Raw genomic sequence first — 19,168 nt, forward strand, 5'->3', positions numbered from 1 at the left:
TGCCGCGGAGAATCCAATTTCCTAATTAATGCAACCAGGATACAGACTCTCTGAAAATGACATCTATTAAGGAAGTATGTTTGTGTGTTCATACAGGGTGTTCTTAAACTGATTTTTAGTGTTGTTATTAATTTAAATGCAATTTTGGGATGAGGGCCTAAAATTGGTTCAGTTTTACATTATTTTCGAAAATACTCAATTTTGAAACTAATTCGCCCTTTTTAAGAAAAATCGGCTCTCTCAAGGCTCCGTCCTTTTAACAGGTCCGACTACTGAATACAAAATTTAATCAAAATATTTAAAGTCGTTTTTGAACAAATTAACATTTCTGAAATTTATTTTTTGATTCTTTGAAAAAAGTACCTCTGGTCACCCTAATTCTAGCTTTACTCCAATAATAATAATTGTTGCAATAATAAATTTTATCAGAAAATCAGTGAAAATATAATATATGTGTGTCTACATAGTTATTAGAATTGTATTTTGTTTTTTTTTTTTGTAGTTACTTTTTCTTAGAATAATTATAATCAACTTGACTAATATCTAAATAAACCTCCATTCACGATATTTGTTGATTGTGAGTTGAATAAAAATAATGAAATACAAAAAAAAAAAAAAAAAATTACTGATATTTATCTTTACGTTTCGGTAATGCATAATTATTTTTATTATTGTTTTAACTTGCATTTTTATTAATCATTTTTTTTTTTTTTAATTTGTGAATGTGCAATAAATGAATTAGTCGCAGTTAAATACAATAATATGTATACTTGTTTGGTAATGCGATAACAATTATATTATGATACAACTTATTTTTTTTTTTTTTTCAATCAGGTTAATTGGGGCATGTAAATATTCATTTTTACTTGCGATATACATAGGTACTATAGGCCAAGTTTAGGATTCGTAAAAAAAATCGAACTCGCCATAACAATTTTACATGACATTACGATGATGGAGAATGCCAAAAAAGTGGGTCCGGCAATTCTGTCTGTCTGTGTGTACCTCGAGCTACGACCTAAACTAATAGAGCGATTTCCTTCAAACTTGGTAGTTAAGAGTTTTGGGTGATTCCCTAGAGGACAAATTGAAATTTTTTTTTTAGGACCAAAACTAACGGTACCTTTCATATAATGGAAATAGAAAAGTTAATTTTTTTCAAAAACGGCTCTAACGATTTTGACTAAAATTTTTGTGTGTAGTGTAACACATAAAAGCTTCCTTTGGAAATAAAAAAAAATAATTTTTGAACCGTTATTAACGGTACCTGCCATAGAATGGTTTTTTTTGATTTATGAATTTCTCGTAAACGACAAAACATATTTCGACCAGAAACATTTAAACTATCGTTATTTAAAAAAATTTTTAATTTTTCAAAAAAACACATTTTTGAATTTTTAAAAAATATTTCAAAATTTTTTTTTGAAAAATCAATTTTTTGGAAACGGGCTTGTAAAAAATTTTGAAATTCCGTTTTTATGTGTTAATTATTTATTTCTTCAAAATGGCATACCAACTTTTTTTTTGAAAAATGTTAGAAATTTTTTATGTATATAAAAAATTATTTTTTTAAAAATTTCTTTTTATACAAGAAATAAAATGGCATACTTAGGTTTTTGTAAAAGATCATTTAAAACGGTATTTAATTATTTATAAAAAAAAATTTTATTTTTTTTTGTCCACTTATGAAATTCCGTTAAAATATCATATACCTTATTTTGTTCAATGAAGAGCTTTAACATTAGAGTAACTTTTACCATAAGAGCAAGTACGTGCGACCCCAGTCGTGCAATTTATTTTTTTTGCATTAAATGCAAAATTTGTATTATTTAACAAAATAGAACCAAATCTACACTATGGATTTGTTATATTAAAAACCTGATTGTCTTTCGAGAATTTTTTTAATCAAAAATATTAGCAAAAAATATTTATAGATATTTTTGACAAAATTTACTAATTTATTTTTGTTTTTTTTTTTTATTTTCAGGTAAGCCTAAGTCACTGTTTTGAGGATATTTAAAGTTTTTTTAATAGACTTTTTATGGAATGACAAAGAACGTATGTATGTTAAAATTGTATTTATTATCAAAAGCAAATTTCACATTTACTCAAGTAACTTTGCCTTTAATCTGTATCTGTCAAGTTTGTTTGTATCAGGAGCAGGAGCCTTTCAAGTTTGGTGTCTAGAGGTCTTATTTTTTTCTCGCCCGAGAGAGGTTTTAAAAATTTTTTCAAACCAAAATCAACTATTCCCTCACATTGAGTCGGGACAATTTTCGTAAAAATTACATGAAACGAAGATATACAATTTTAAATCCACCAAGCACTTCCCATTTAAAATCTTAAATTTTTTTGGAAAGCCAAAATTCTGCCCCTTTTTTTAAATTTTTAAAATCACAACATTTGAAAAAAAAATAATCATTTTTACCAAAAAAACAAAACCGACTTCCATGGATCAAAACTGGGTTTTATGGTTTTTAAAATAGTTCCTATAGCTAAAAGTTAACGAAATTGAAATTGGACCACACTGCAGCCACCAGCTTTCCATTACAAAAAGAATTATCAAAATTGGTTCACTCAGTCCAAAGTTATGTGGTAACAAACATAAAAAAAAAAAAAAAAAAAAATACAGACGAATTCCTCCTTTCTGGAAGTCGGTAAAAAAATTGAAATAGAACAAATGCAAAAATAGCATTCAGTTGCCTTTAGGTATCTCAAAATTAAAAAACCGGAATACTGCTAAAATTTTATAAATGCATGCATAGTTTTATCCATTCTTGAAAATGACAAAAAGAAGTTTCTTTTAAATACTAAAAAGATAACTCAAGTGCTTACGCTTTCTGTAAATTATAACTAGCCAGCTGGCAACATATTGAAAAAAAGATTATCCAACACTTATCACCAAAACTTCACTTCACACCCAATTTGGATACATTAACCTTCTATTAACTCTATCACTTAAATATGCATTGCATGAACGACGACACTATAACCAAAACAAAAAACCAATTGCCCTTGACCACGAATGATAGGTAATAATTGTAACTTCATATACTCGTGACTTGTTCCGACAATATAATATGATAGACATTAAACCCAGACGCGAAAGCCATGGTTGATTGGATTTAGTTTTACATGTGCTTGGAGCGTCTATTGATGGCAATAGTAAATTGATATCGAAAGGTTTCTATATTTAAACCAACTCAATACCTATTTAAGCAGAAGTTTTGTGAATTTTCTGCTATCAAATAGATAAACGGTTTTAATCAAGCGATTAAATCAGAAATTCGAAGAATTTGTCAAATCTTTGTCAAAACATTGATCAAATCGAACGTGTTCTGTGGAACAACTGATACGATAAGTCCCTATCTTTTTTCTCCCAAAGCAGTTCTTTTTTTTTTTATTGCCGTCATGTGTTTATATCGTGCCTATAACAATACCTTTATTTCCTAAATTATGTCACATTATTCTCATATCATTACTTTACCTCACAATCTCAAAAAGTGAATCTTTTCATTTTTGTCTATTTTATTCGTTTAATTTATCGATTTTATTTATCAAAAGAATTTATTTTATTTTTTTTTTGTATAGAATATTTCTTAACAAAAGCATAGACAAAACATGAAAATCCTATTGAATCGAAATTCGTCTATGCACATTCTATTTTCTATTCAATTTTCAATTTAAAACCACACAAACCCCAAAACCCAATTACTCAACAATACCGTTTTAATGACGCAAAAGCCAAAACTGAAGTTGGTGGTTTTCGTTTTTTTTTTTACACAGAGTCCAGTTCAATACTCGTCTATTTTATACCTACTACTCGTTGTTGAATTCACAACTTTTCTCCTTGTCCGTAGCTATATGACCAAATAATCGAAATTAATGAAAACAAAAAAAAAAATAGAAAAAAAACTCAGTGTCTGATGTGAATAATTCACATCATGCAAAAAAAAAAGTGCGATGATAGCAGATTGGGAATACAAAAAAAAAAATAACATAAAAAGTTCCTCCAAATATAAACCTATCCGACCACCCCAACACGCCTCTTCTTCTATTCAATTTTTATTTTTTTATTCTTTTGTTTTTGAATTAACAAAAATGTTATTTTTTTTATATCTTTTTTTTATGTGCAGGTATTTTGAGAGTAGATATGGAAATATTTTGTGTTGAAATTTTTGTTTCGAATTTTAAATTCAGTAAATAAATCACTAGTTCCCATTCCCAACCATGCATAAAAATAAATATTGAAATTCGTATACCAACTGAGCATAAAAAAAAACTTCAATTATGGAAATTGAAAATATTTTAATATTTTTAATAAAAAATTAAAAAACAAAATGTTGCTTCATAGATCCACTAAACGCAGGCTGGACATAATATACTCATATAGTTGAAGTTGAGTGTTGAAAGGTTAAGTTATATGACTAAGTCGCACGTAGACGCAGTTATTTGGAAGGTTAAGTAGTTTATTGAAAGCGAAGGCTCCATTAACTGCCAAGAAAATGTGACTTCTAGAAAATTTCATGGAACTCATGAGTGATTTTTTGATACTCCAAAGTCCAAACGCTATCTTTTCCATAAAACTTCCGAATTCACCACCTCTTTTCAGTTATTAGAGGTTTTAACACCTAAAAAGCAGTTTACGATAAAAAAAAAATATGCCATTCATTTTAAAACAAACTTAATTTTCAACAATTTAAGGCCAAAATCGATTCTATACACCAATTTTTCTTAAATACATTTTGTTCAAAATTGATCAATTTTTTGAAACTGGAACCTAAATTTTTAAGAATTTTTTTTTTTTTGTTTGCTTAAGATCCAATTTTTGATTTTTTGTTAAGACCTTATAAATAAAACCAAAACAAAAGTCTTACCTACCAAAAATACATAATATCCCCGACCTTATTCAGATTTTTAAGAATTTTTTTTTTTTGTTTGCTTAAGATCCAATTTTTGCTGGGCTATTCTAAGAATTATCTGATTTTTTGTTAAGACCTTATAAATAAAACCAAAACAAAAGGGTTACCTACCAAAAATACATAATATCCCCGACCTTATTCAAATTTTTAAGAGTTTTTTTTTTTGTTTGCTTAAGATCCAATTTTTGCTGATCTATTCTAAGAATAATCTGATTTTTTGTTAAAACCTTAGGTATAAATAAAACCAAAACAAAAGTCTTACCTACCAAAAATACATAATATTCCCGATTTAAAATTGGTTTCAACACTAAAAGATCAGTTTTCGATCATTGCTCGATTCATTTTAAAAAGAACAAAATTTGGTACAATTTTAGGCCAAATGTTTTTGAAGTACACCTTTCAAAACTTATTTTTTTTTTTTTTTCAAAGTGGAAGTTTTAGCATATTTTGTTACTCAAAATTAATTTCTGCCCTGTATATTCTTTTATGGCGCAGAAAAAGTTTTCTTCTTTATTCCAAATGATTTAAAGCTATGAGAGGTGAACAACATTGGTTATTGCTTGTGAGAAGATATAATTTTTAATTTTACTTTTAATTCAGTATCTTTTTCTATACAAAAAACAAGGGGAATATGGATGTAGTAATCTTGATCTTGTACGTTTTGTTTAATACAAGTTATTGGCATTCAGAATGGAATCTTATAAAAATTCAAAAACAAAAAGAATCAAGAGATTCTAGACCTTTTTACAGCTTATGTCAATTTTCACTTCAAAAGACAATTTTTTAATAATGACTACGCCGTTCATTTCAAACATAATTAAGTGTGCTACATCCTGAGTTGAAAAGCGTTTTTGTTGGTACCAAAGTTTTCAAAATACAACTAACCAAACATACACATTTGAAGAACCTGGAAATTCTTAAGAATATTTTGTTGTTCTTCAGGAATTTCTTAATTTAATTTTGGAAAAAAAACTATTATATTCTGTCCATAATAATTTGTATCGAATTCGCTATTTTTTTGCAATGCCTTGTATTCTGTGTGAATTGCGACCCAAAATTTTCTTCGAAATGTCTTTTCGCTCAATCCATAACTCGAATAGGCAATGGAGAAGTTTGAAGGAACTTAAAGATGAACAACCTTTTAGGGACCTCGATATCAGATATTCCAGAAAAACTCATACCTCAAAAGAAGTTTCACTCTTGCTTGTTTTTTATGTCACGACCCACAGATGTATTAGAACATTGTAGGAGGAATATCACAAAATTAGTTTTAGTTTAAAGGCCCTAAAAAAACAAAGGCGTTTCTAAAGTCGCGTTCAGATTATGGGAGAGTTTTTACCGTCAATCGTCAAAAGTGAGTAGGACTCAAAAGAGAACCCTTAAGTACCATTATTTGGTAGTAGTTTGACTTGTTCTTTGTTTATTTTTTATGTCCACAATCCAGATGTATGTATATCTTAAACTTCTGCAGAAAAACATATATTTCGTCATCACATCACCATTTTTGTGACCAAAATATTCTCAAGGTCATTTTTATTTAATTTGACAAAACCAATATCTATGAATATCATAAATTCACAAGTGAAAAATCAACAAACAAAAAAATACCTAGCATTTTAATTTATTTGTTTTTTCAATTATGATTGAAGTGCAACGAAATAAACTGAATATTGACTTTTTTTTTATTGTTTTTGTTTCTATAGAGTTATATTTGAAAATATATTGCAATCAAATAAATTATGGGCGATGACAAAAATAAATATTTGACTATAAGTCTGGGTTTAAAACAAATTAATTTATGTGCTCTAATGTATACAGACAGAGTATACGTACCTACACCTACCTGTGGGAATTCATTTGGGAATATTGATGTTTTATTTTGACCTTAAGTCAATTATGTATAATTAGTTTGTTTTCCAGTCAGATTAAAAATGAGTTTGTGGTTGATGGATAAATAATTACTTAAAATTCAAAAAATGAGATATTTCCTTAAATGAGAGTTATATTGCCTGATGTTTCTCGAATTCTATTAAAAAGTATCAAAAATTCTACAAAATCCATAATTCTCTATGTAAAATATTCATTTGCAACATAAAGCTCTAAATACTCAAACTAAAAACACGAAAAACAGCGTGTAATTCTTATTCCCATGAACGACTAATTTTTTATCTTAATATAATTCATTAAATATTCAGAAACCTTTGTTCTATTTAAAAATAAATGAAAAACAAAAAAAAAAAAAAAATACAAATACGCACCGACACAAATGATTCATTTTAAATTCCGCATTAAGTTTGGATAAAAAAAATTACATATTTAATTTTACTATGCTGGCTGACCATGTTAAGTTCTTCATAATGAGATTCTCGTAAGTAAAAGCCCAAAATTTCCAAATAAGAAGCAAGCTCTCATGAGAAAACAGATTGAATGTATTTTTTTTTTTATTTATTTGTAATGTAAAAAGTTAAGGAATAATAATTATAAGAGAGTAATAATTAAGTCGAATTGGAAAGGTGAAGAAACTGATAATGGTGAATTTAACGAACATAAAAGAAGGTTTGGGGAATGCTTCCGCCTTTTTTTAATTATTTTTTTGGTTCGCTCTTGGTTAGTAACATATCGTAAGTTGAGAGAAACATGTATCTTAAATTCGTGAGTAATAAAAAAAGATAAAGTTTGTCGGTTGACAAATTAAATTCATTTAAAATTTTATATATGTACGTATTTGACTGAATTGTAATAAACTCATTATTTTTTGTTTGTAAAGTGCTGTAGATGTAGATTGTAGAGGCTAAAACCTTTGTTTCATCTGTATGGGTTTGGGACCTTGTTCTAATGGCAAAAATAGAAAAAAAAAAACATTATTAGAAGAGGTTTGTGTATAGCTTTCAATACGGCCTGCACGTGTAATCAATTTATATTGAAGGTTTTGAATGAACAACAACTTGTGTGTGTTACCACCAAGTTCATAGGCTGGAGTTAAAGCTATTTCACGGGGACCAACTCGATCATCAGACTCCTTTCAGTGGTGCTAAGTCGCTTATGTTCAAATAATTTTGAAAATTGCCCGAGCTGGGCTTGAAAAAAAAAAAAACGTTTTAAAAGTGTTTTTTTTTTTTTGTTGCGGTACCACCTTAAGGGCCCCCTACCTTTGCTATCGTTTAATTTACATCTGAAGAAAATGGACCGATAGCTATGGAAAAGACAAACAGTTTTAACTTCAATAGAATTCTTAATTCTAAGTCTTACCCCTGTTACTTCTAATCCCGCTCACCACTACTCAAAAAGTATTCATTTTTTCATAAAAAGTCTAATAAACTTTTTCAGAGAGTTTCAGGCCTTATTCTATCCAGCATTATAAAATACTTTATAAAAATAAAATAAATAATTAAATAAATTATAAAATACTTTAAATACTTTATTTTAATGTGTCATGTGGCCAGACTGCATGAAGTTAAATTTTCTATCTTGATAAACCCTTTTCCTTCCCTACTCTTGCATTATGCGGTTTAAAAAAAAAAAAAAAAAACATTACAAAATAGCACGTATACGCCACAGTGCATATGGACAACGTGCAAACAATTTGAATTACAACATCTAGCGCCAAAATAAATATCTTAAAAAATTAGTGGATATTTTGTATTGCATACAATATTTAGAAATAGTTTTTCCACTTAGGATCTCGATTCTCGGTATGATGAAACCCATTTATATGATTTTGCCGCTGAGGTTAATACGAAAACCGCACTGAAAAACTTCTTCATTTAAGTATTTTAACTTATTAAATTCTTAAATATATTTCCTATTAAAGGTCATCTTGACCGACGCACGGCTATATAGCTTATAGCGACTTGTATTCAAATATTGCATTTATAAATATATCAATAGTCATTCTAAATCTAATTAATGGTCATCCCGAATGCTTATTTTCTTCTAACTGCGTTGTTCGATACGTAATCGCCGCTGAGAAATAATCCTTTATTCTCATATACAGCTATGAAGGTACATTTCTTTTGGTATTTAATTTCCGTAAAGAACTCCGCAAAAAATGTATGAATTTGATTTTCCGGTGGATTTGTCTTTACAGATGTTTTAGAATTTTTACAGATTTTTAACATTATTTTCCATATTCGACCCTAAAATGTTCTTGACTTTTACTAATAGGATTCAAGAAATCTTGGATTTTCATTCAGCAATCCTAAAACCGCTATAAGAAAATAGTTAGATCTGTTTTGAGTCCCTGATATCTGTAAACTGTCCATATTTGGACCTTGAGTCTACAAAACAATTTTGGTCTTAAAAATGCCAAATACAACATACCAGACAAATCCACCGGGTACTCCAATCAAGTTACAATTGTGTCCCCTAGAATCAAAAACAATCTATTCCACTTTTTGTGAAAAATGAGTTAGAAACGCAGTTTATCTCAATTTTTCAACCTCTTTCTTTGAGTGTGGTTGAACACTTTCAAAGCCAACTTGTTCCAGAGTTATACATAATAGAAATATTATGGTTTGCATCAAAACGAATGTATTCCATATTATTTGAGAATAAAAACAATCAAAAAAACACTATTCCTGATATAAAGCAAAATAATTTTGTTGCTAAGTTTCAAAACTAAACTATTCCTATGCATGACTTTCAAAACAACTCTATTCCAAAATGAATTGTTAAATATTTTTGGAACGCGTTGGATGACAAAGGAAAGCATAGTCAGTTTAAAATCAAAAATACATGTTTAATTCGATTCAAAAGTTGTTTTTTTTTTTAATAATAGAACAATTAAAATTTAATTTTTGGTCGTCTATCGAATAGTATAATTCGTTTTTTCAAAATCTCTTAAAAAAACAAAAAAATTGAAACACTTATGTCGCTTTAAAAACTGTCCTTTTGCATTGAAATGAAACCGATAGGGAGGGTACCTAATATGCAAAACGAGATTATGCTCTCACGCCTTCAGTTAAGAAGTATTTTAATGACAGTTTGACCAGAAAAAAACTTATTGTTTTCTGATTTTTTCTATATATGTACTTTAATCAAATTCAAATTTAGATTTATTGAGACTTGAATTTGAATTTGATTTAAGCATATAGAAAAAATCACAAAACAAAAATCAAAATCGCTAAATTTTGACATAAGAGACTTTGCTTCTGAGGCGACAATGCTGATGGTTCTCTTTTCTTTCCCCTATCTCTGCCGAAACTCAATTTCCTTCCGTTTGAGACTTTATATTCACATTGGGCGCATTCACAAACCTAGGTGCTACGTAGTCGAGTTTCAACTAGCTTTTGGAATGCGAATTTGCACTACAAAGCTAGGTGACAGATGTAGTAAAAAAAATGTGTTTTAATTGGTTTAAATAGCTTTTTTTCTTTGAAATTCCTCAATTTCCTGATTTATATTCACATACTGCATAATTAATTTTATTTTATATGTTTTTTTTTTATCAATTCCACCAAATTTAAAATTCAAAGAGAATTTGTTTCCATCAAACAGCTGACTGAGAAATGTCAGCTAACTTAGAAGTCGAAAATTTTTACACTACGTCGTCGGAGGGGAAATTTTACCTAATTTTTTAGTTCTTTTCAGCCAATCAGAACGAGTCGACTACGTAGCACCTAGGTTTGTGCATGCGCCCATTAGCTTCTTCTTTGTCCTTATTCGGGGATATTATCGATCTCAAGGAAATCTTAACTCTCTCTCGTCTTTGATACTTACTTCTGATCTGTCTATGCTACACGTCTCTGAATGTCGAATACGATGGGAAACCTCCCTTAGTTGGATGGAACCCTTGCTGAAGCCAACAAAACTCATTCAAAAATATAATGAAAACCATCCAACTGCGACTAAAAATCCAGAATAACCAAAGCGACAAAAAATAAAACAACAACAAATTTCTGTAACATAAATTCTAACCTTTATTTCATTCAAAAAATAGCTCTCGCTCCCTCCTACCCCTTTTCCCATATTTATTAAAAATTTATTTCTTTGTAAAAAAGTTCATAATATTCCCTTGTTTCGTTTTCGGACCTGTTGTTGTCTTACTCGTTGTTTCCTTCTTCTTACTCGACGGTGGACTTTCTTTCTTAACTTTCGATGGAGTTTTAATCTTCACCGGAGTTGGATTCGGTTTCTTTTTAGGAAGTGATTGCCTTTTTGCCTTCTTCGTAACAACAAATCCATCATCATCCAAGAATGTTTCCGATTTTGTTGGTTCCTCTGTTTCCTCAACTTCCATTTCTTCGACTTTTTCTTCGGTCTCTTCTTTTCGTTCGATTTTAACTTCTGGCCCAGTATCTTCCTCATCTTCGTCGGAATCAACAATCCGACGACGTTTATTACTTGTCGCTGGTTTATCATCATCATTTTCATCTTCGTCTGTAAGAACTTGACGCTTCAAAGCGTCCAAAGCTTCTTCATCATCCGAAGATTCACTCTCTTCAAATAAATTTACTGAGATATTTGATGGTGTAGGTTCCTCTTTGATTTTGGGGGTTTCTTTCTTTTTAGGAGGAGAAGATTTGGGCTTATCTTCGTCTTTTTTTGTGAGGAAGCTAGAAAGTTTTGTTCTAGACGATTTGGAATCGGGTTTGTCATTTGACTTTGTGGGAGACTTTTTAGCAGCGGCAGCTTCTTGTTTCTTAAACATTGCCCCCAGAGAATTAGTTTTCTTCTCTGGTTCGGCTTTGGGACTCTTTTTAGAAGCCGCGGCTTCCTGTTTTTTGAACATTGCCCCGAGAGGACCTGATTTGTCTGTTTTCTTTTCAGGTTCTGGTCTTTTTGGTGTACTTGTGTCGGGAGCCGACTTTGGAGCAGCAGAAGCTGCTGCTTCTTTAGTTTCTTGTTTTTTAAACATTGCTCCAAGAGCGCCTCCCGGTTTTTTTGTATTTGCCACCGATTCTTTGACGGAACTTGTTCCATTTGACGAAGTTGGCAACAGTCCAGGATTAACCATCACTGGAATATCTTTGACAACCAAACTGTCTAATTTAATTGCCATTTGTCGCAATGGAACAAATTCTGTTGGTGGTGATTTGGTGCCACCTTTTATTTCGGCACTGTAAAGCAAACTCTGAGCATTTCTCAGTTTTTCTTTTCTTTCATTCAATTTATCATTATTTACTAAAGTTATTACCTCATCATTAGAATCTAATTGAGTTCCACGAAGAAGGTAAATTTTCTCAAATTCTTTGCCTTTTTTTTCTTCGGCAGCGAGAAATTGTTGAACTGTTTTTGCAGTTTCTTCTAATAAACCACCATAATCGTCCAACAAATTGGTGATTAATATTTTGTGATCGAAATTGATTAAACAGTTGTCCAAGTCATTGGTTAGGGTTTTTGTTGACATGTTTTTGTATTATTTTTGTGCAATTTTATGAAAGAAATAAACAAATTTTATTTAAACACAAAATAAATTCAAATTCAATTCCCGCGCAGGTCTTTTCACAAATGACTTTTCTTTTGAACTGTCATATTGAACTGTCATATGACAGTTTGTGTTGTCAGCGATGTGCGATTTATTTGTGGATGTGAAGTGAATTGTGGTGTGTATTTTGTGGTGAATAAAATTTGAGGTGTATTTTGTATAACAGTTTGAAAAAAGACGTTACTTTTTGAATTGGAAATTTGAAATAATTTAGGTGTGAATATGATATAAGAAAAAAACTATCATGTCTTCTACAATTTATTAATTCAATAGTTTTTATTGTGCTGTTTCTTCTGCGCTATTAAAATTCAAGATTTTTGAATAAGTCAATAATGTTTGTAGATAGACAAGAAGATGGATGCTACTTTTTGAATGTTGCTGTGGTGTGGGGAATAAAATAAAATAAAGACACGGATGTCGATACTATTTAAATTGTATAAAGTGTTAGAAATATTTGGTATAACAGATGAAATACGTTATTAAAAGGTCTGTTTAGGAACTTCCTTAAAGAGAAATATTTCAAATTTTTTCATCATTTTAAACAAAATTTCTGTTTGGATACTCTGAAATTATAGTGTAGTTTTTTACATGATTTTTGACAAAAATTTAAATATTTCTATATAGGCAGTACCCAAATAGGTATTCAGTTTGTTTTCTTTTATTAAGGCCGTGTGTGAATTGCGTTAAATAGTTAACACCGTGTAAAATTTTTGACACTATTAAGGTGAACAGCAAAATTTCAGCTGTATGGCTTATTGTTTAATATTTTTCTCTGCCTCTTTTCTGCCATGAAACTCCTTTTTAATAAAAAAAAACAAAACAAAACCATCTACAAAAAAATTTAACCAGGTCCAGAGCCTAATAAATTTTTAACAGCTGAACATTTTTTATTCACCTCAATAGTGTCAAAAATTTTACACGGTGTTAACTATTTAACGCAATTCACACTCGGCCTTAGACGCATTTTTAGAAGAAAAAAAATCAAAATACAGTCGTTTTTTTTTTCAATTTAAATAATTTTTTGAAAAAAATAATTTAAATAAAATTTATTTTATAAGCATTTTAAATTTTTAAATTTTATTTAAATAATTTTTTTCAAAAAATTACTTACTTATTTAAAAAAACGACTCTATTTGATTTTTTTTTCTACAAATGCGTCTTGTCTTAATAAAAGAAATCAAACTGCATACCTTTTTTGGGGCTTAATTTGATTTCAGATTTGGTTGTTTTCCTTTTAAAAACGAATTTATGTTTTTTGTTTCATATAAAATTTGACCCTGATAAGGCTTATCGTATGCGGTCAAGATTCGCTAGAGTTTCAGGTTAATAAAAATAATTGGATTAAAAAAACTTTATTACAATTTTTTCCGCAGCTTCGAAATTTTGTATGGGCTATATTTTTGATGAAGACTAACATATTTTGAATGAATGCCAATTATTGTAAGGGTGATTCTTTAGATAATACAATTTTTATAGGACTTAAACTAACGGTACTTGTCATTGAACCAAAATAGGACATTTATATTTTTTTTTTCATTTTTCAAAAACGTCTCTAAGCTAAAAATTTGGCTTAAAATGCTTCTCAAATAAAGTAAGTTGTACTTTTCAAATAGATACCGAAAATATATTTTGAACCGTTATGACTTCCTCATAAACGACTTTGAGTACACCTTTGAGTACACCTTTGAGTACACCGATGTATTGAGCGGCTGACGGACGGAAACATATATTTTCTCTTAATCAAGTGAGACATAAAACAAAAGTTATTTTTAAGCTCTATTCCTAAATGAAAACCAATAGTTTCTTGGATATCTAGTTCCTGAGATATTTTCAACCAAACATTTTTTTCATTCTTTTCCTTACATTCCGAAGTCGATATCTTTTGACCATAGTCTCAAAACAAGTTTTGGTTTACAGATATGAGTTCACAGTAAACAGGCCTGTGCATTCTGGTAAACAAATTTCAAATTTATTTATTTTTCATATTTTTGAGAAAAATCAAGGTTAACCCCTTCCCAAAAAATTCAATTTTTAAAAATTTCCTCCGAATCCATCGAGTGAGACATCAAAAGAAAGGTCTTTTTAACCTCTATTCATAACTGAAAACTATAAGTTTCCTGGAGGTCCGGTTCCTGAGATATTTTCAACCAAAATTTTTTTCTTTCTTTTCCTTACGTTCCTACGTTCCGAATCCGATATCTTTTGACCAAAGTCTCGAAACAAGTTTTGGTTTACAGATATGAGCTGACAGTGAACAGGCCTATGCATTCCGGTAAAAAATTTACAAATTTATTTTTTTCAGATTTTTTAGAAAAAATCAAGGTTAACCCCTTGCCAAAAAAAATCCCATTTTTAAATAATTCCTCCAAATCCATCGAGTGAGACATCAAAGGAAGGTCTCTTTAAGCTCTATTCATAACTGAAAACTAAACATTTTTTTAGAGGTTTGATTCTTGAGATATTTCGAACGAAACATTTTTTTTTTTTTCTTTCTTTTCCTTACATTCCGAAGCCGATATCTTTTGGCCAATTTTTAAAACTCTTTTTTGATTCTCAGAACCTAATTTTGAAACTTTATTTATTAATTTTATTTTGCTTTTTTTATTTTCAGAAATAAATCTATGTGAAATTAAGTAAAACCAATGAAACAAATAAACCTAAAGAAGAACAAATAAAAATAAAAAAAACCAAAATTATTGGGCAGCAAATCAAACAAAATAACTCTAAATGAGGACGAAAAAGCAAGTAACCTCACGTGGTTATCGTAAAACAAATGAAAAATTTAAAAACTCCCAAGGGGCTCGACTGAAACGCTCAACTAAAAGCTGAAAATTCTTCCTTTAGCCCTTTTTATCGTGTCGAGTTTATGTCTCTCTTCAAATACAATTAAAAACAAAAAAATTAAAAAAAAAACTACCAGCACTTTCGAGATATAAGATTTATAAATATTTGCGCAACTTGCAACAAACAACAACAAAAAATATAAAACAAACTAAAAAAACCTCAGAAAATATAGACAAACTACAAAATTCAGAGGCTAAAAATTCATAACTTACCAAATAAAATTTTTATTTGCATAAATTTAATTTAATTTTTAAAAAATTAACACACGTATCTCTTAAGTGTACTTAAAAAAAATTAACTTTTTGTTTGTTCAAAAAAACCGCACAAATATTTCAAAATTCAAGAATTTCATTCATAAAAATCCCTCAAAAATGTTCACGAGACGAAATTGGCTACTGCGCTGCAGTATCATTATAAATGTGGCCGTGATCCTTTACCTTGGCAGTCATGTGATGATTGGTGGAGGGAGTAATTTCTCCACAGGATCGGCGTACATAATCCAAGATGAGTCACCAAAAGCTCAGCATTTGGATGCGGTACCGCCGTTTAAAGGTGAACAGGCGAATGTTCGAGAACCGTTGTCACAACAGGTACAAAATCTAAACTATCTCTTAAGAACCTTTTACAATATTTTTTTCTTTAAAGGATCAAAGTCCTCAGTCAACATCTGAGGACAAACCTCAACAGTTGCAACAACGCCAACAATCCCAACAACAACAAACGCAAGCCCAGCAGCAGCAAGAAGAAGACGAAGCTCCGGCAGCTGTAGGAAATGACAATCCTACACCGGAACATCCTCTAGTTCTCGAACTGAAAATGATTCCTGACAAGAAAATCTCAGAAGCACCGACTGATTCCACATTGGATGCTGGTGGCATCCAAGAGTCTAGCTCTTATGTTAATAATTCCAGTCCCGATGGCTACATGGTGACGGGTGACGAAAAAGACTTTGACGAAAGACTGCGGTCACTGTTGAAATGCCATGAACATGACTACAAACCAGTCACATTGCAGCGAGGTGATTTTTGGGTGCTGCAGAACTATGTGCGGGCTGAACATGGCGAACTTAAGTGCCATGAAACTATTACTTATACCACGCACGCTGATTACACGTTTTTGGATAATCTTATTCCATTACTAGAAAGGTAAACCTATAAATTCTTATCCAACATTGTCAAGTTAACCATATATTCTGTTTATTTTTTTTTTTTTTAAGATGGAATGCACCAGTAAGCATAGCCTTACATGCACCTGGTACAGATTTTGCACCAACTGTTAATTCGATAAAATACCTAAGAGACTGCCTGCCAGAAAGTAATTTGGTTCGACAATTTGTCACATTTCATATATATTTTAGTACGAAACATATCCCCAAGGCTGTGCCGAAAAGTGATCAGGTACTTAGTTCAGCCTATAATTGTACCATACCGCCGCCATTTTTCAATTTATCTGGCGGTCATTTGTACAAAACACAAAAGAAACTACTTTATCCGGTAAATGTTGGCCGGAATATTGCCCGTGATGCAGCTTTAACACATTTTATATTGGCAAGTGATATTGAGTTGTATCCGAATCCGGGTTTGGTGAAGAAATTCTTAGAAATGATTGCGAGGAATGAGGCGTATTTGCATCGAAAGGCGCCAAGGTAAGATTTTATTATTTTTTTTTTGTGTTTTGTTCTTCCAAATGACAATTTTGAAAAAAAAAACTTCAAATCCTCAAAAACTGCTGTGTTTTTTTAGAAAAAGGCTATCTTTTTTTGATTTTTTTTTTATTAACGGCAAGTACATACGAACCATAGAGCCTTTTTAAGTTTCTAAGTCTCTCCCAAACGATTGATTCAATTTCAAAAAAATTGTATGCTAAAGCTTTAAAATTTCCAACATAAAACAAAATTACCTACAATAAATTATTCATAAACTAAATTTTTGGATTTTTACAAATTAATATTAACGGTGTCTCCCATTGAACGGTTTTTTAAATTTTTTTAGTCTCTCTCAAACGAGTTGTGGTTTGATTTCAACAAATGTCTTTTATATAACTTTAATATACATTTTCTCTTTGATTTTTAAGAAAAAATTAAACATTTTTTTATCACGTTCTCGAAAACAACTTTTTTTTAGATTATGGTTATTGGAATTGACCGTTAACAACGATCCCAAAAATATATTTTTTATTTTCGAGGTAAAAAGACCTTATTTCCCACATTACATGTAGTTCGACTCCCTGTAAGTCAAATTTGCACAGTTGGAGAGAAATCCGACTTAAAAGAAGTTCCAATAGTCGACTGTATTGTTTTTTTCAAAATTGTTAGAGCCGTTTTTGAGAAAAACAACATTTTCCATTTCGATTCGGTCATTTTTACGAGTCCTAAACTTGCCCTTAGTACCTACGTATTATGTACATTACATCTCAAGTAAAAAAATATTCGACTTATGTTACCTCGCTTCTGAGGGGACCATTTTTAAAAAAAAGTATTTTGTTATATCAAACGGCTCAAACGATTTTCAAATTTGTTTTTTTTTTTTAGTGCCAAAAATTAATTTTATGTTTTCTTCTAATTTAATTGTAATTTAAAACTCCTCTAATTCGCAGAGTTTTTCCTCTATCAATATTCGAAGTGGAAAGTTCAGCTGCAGTGCCAAGAGACAAAACCGAATTACAAGAGTTACTACGACTTGGCAAAGCCATACCATTCCATAAACGAGTGTGTTCCAGTTGTCACGGAGTGCCTAAATCAAAAGAATGGATGGCTGCCAATGAAACAGAGGAATTAGGCATATTCCATATTGGCAAGAGAGTTGGTTATTTTGTCCATTGGGAGCCAATCTATATTGGTACAAATGCTGATCCTCATTATGATGAGCGATTAAGTTGGGAAGGCAAAAGTGATAAAATGACTCAGGTATTTATTATAATTTTTTTTTAAAAGAAATAAGTAATTAATGATTTCTTTTTTCTAAATAGGGATATGCTTTATGTGTCCTTGATTATGAGTTCCATATATTGGACAATGCATTCCTAGTCCATAAACCAGGCATTAAAGTTCTTAAAAAGGATCCAAGACGTGCCATGTTAGCGGGAAAAACAAATCAGCTAATTAAAAAAATCATCTATCCTGAATTAAGAATAATGTATGGCCAACGAAAAGGATGTGCGGTATAGTAATTATGATAAATATCCTTTTTTCCTTCCTCTTCAAAGAATGATAAAGAAGAAAAGACTTAACTTAGATACGAATAGTAGACAAATTAGTAGTAAAAAAGGATATTTATCGGAGATCATTAAGAATTTACTAAGTAAACTTATCTGATTTTGAAAAAAAAAAACAACATTGAATATATATTATATTGTGTGTATGATGCATAAATATGTATAATGTACATTTAAACACTATCCCACATACACATACATATATTCAGATGCAGAAATAATAATTGACGTATACCTATAAAATACTGATTACACACATGCATGATAAGAATTTTATTTTTTTATTATTTTTATTTTTTGTAATTTGTATAAATATTTATTTAAATACTACTTATATATATAAAGATATCGATATTACTATGTATTATGATGATGATGGGAACCAACACTCTTATATATAAGTATGCGTGTGTGTTTGTGTAGTAATCGTGATCTGTTTTTTTTTTTTTTTTTTTTTTTAGTTAATGATTTCTGTAATTTTTCTTTTTAATTTAAGTGCAAATGTTTTTAATGTTGTATTATTTTCATTTTATTTTTAATTTTCTATAATTAATAATGTCTATAAGTAAAATACCTAAAGTTTGCTTAAAGTAAACGAATAAAATAGTTAAGAAAGTGTTTAGATTAAGACTAAGAGTGTATGTTTCCTTTTATGTTTGTTTTATTTTAGTAACGAGTTGTATTATATTGTAATGTAAAGATTTCTGTAAGATGAAAATGTTGTTTTATTTTATTTAAACATGAAAAACTAATTTTTCAAATA

The 19,168-nt window shown here is 29.8% G+C and overlaps 2 protein-coding genes across 5 annotated transcripts in view; one reads left to right on the top strand and one right to left on the bottom strand.

The window, feature by feature from the left end:
* LOC129919067 (beta-1,4-glucuronyltransferase 1-like) overlaps window positions 1–18,524 on the top strand; it is a 216,320-nt gene extending 197,796 nt beyond the window's left edge. For 3 of the 4 annotated variants that reach the window (XM_055999891.1, XM_055999892.1, XM_055999894.1), the window contains 5 exons: window positions 14,960–15,782; window positions 15,838–16,337; window positions 16,409–16,837; window positions 17,788–18,097; window positions 18,160–18,524. In XM_055999891.1, coding sequence (XP_055855866.1) covers window positions 15,564–15,782; window positions 15,838–16,337; window positions 16,409–16,837; window positions 17,788–18,097; window positions 18,160–18,357 — 1,656 coding nt within the window. In that variant the 5' untranslated portion in view covers window positions 14,960–15,563 and the 3' untranslated portion in view covers window positions 18,358–18,524. Of the gene's footprint in view, window positions 1–1,987; window positions 2,059–14,959; window positions 15,783–15,837; window positions 16,338–16,408; window positions 16,838–17,787; window positions 18,098–18,159 lie in introns of all 4 variants that reach the window. The other variant, XM_055999893.1, reaches the window with a different exon arrangement.
* Window positions 10,817–12,381, bottom strand: LOC129919070 (DNA polymerase delta subunit 3). The gene has a single exon (XM_055999898.1). The coding sequence runs from the start codon at window positions 12,268–12,270 to the stop codon at window positions 10,903–10,905; it is 1,368 nt and encodes a 455-aa protein (XP_055855873.1). The 5' UTR covers window positions 12,271–12,381; the 3' UTR covers window positions 10,817–10,902.
* Window positions 18,525–19,168: the final 644 nt, after the last annotated feature.

Source organism: Episyrphus balteatus, chromosome 4, assembly GCF_945859705.1.
Source record: "Episyrphus balteatus chromosome 4, idEpiBalt1.1, whole genome shotgun sequence".
NCBI lineage: Eukaryota > Metazoa > Arthropoda > Insecta > Diptera > Syrphidae > Episyrphus > Episyrphus balteatus.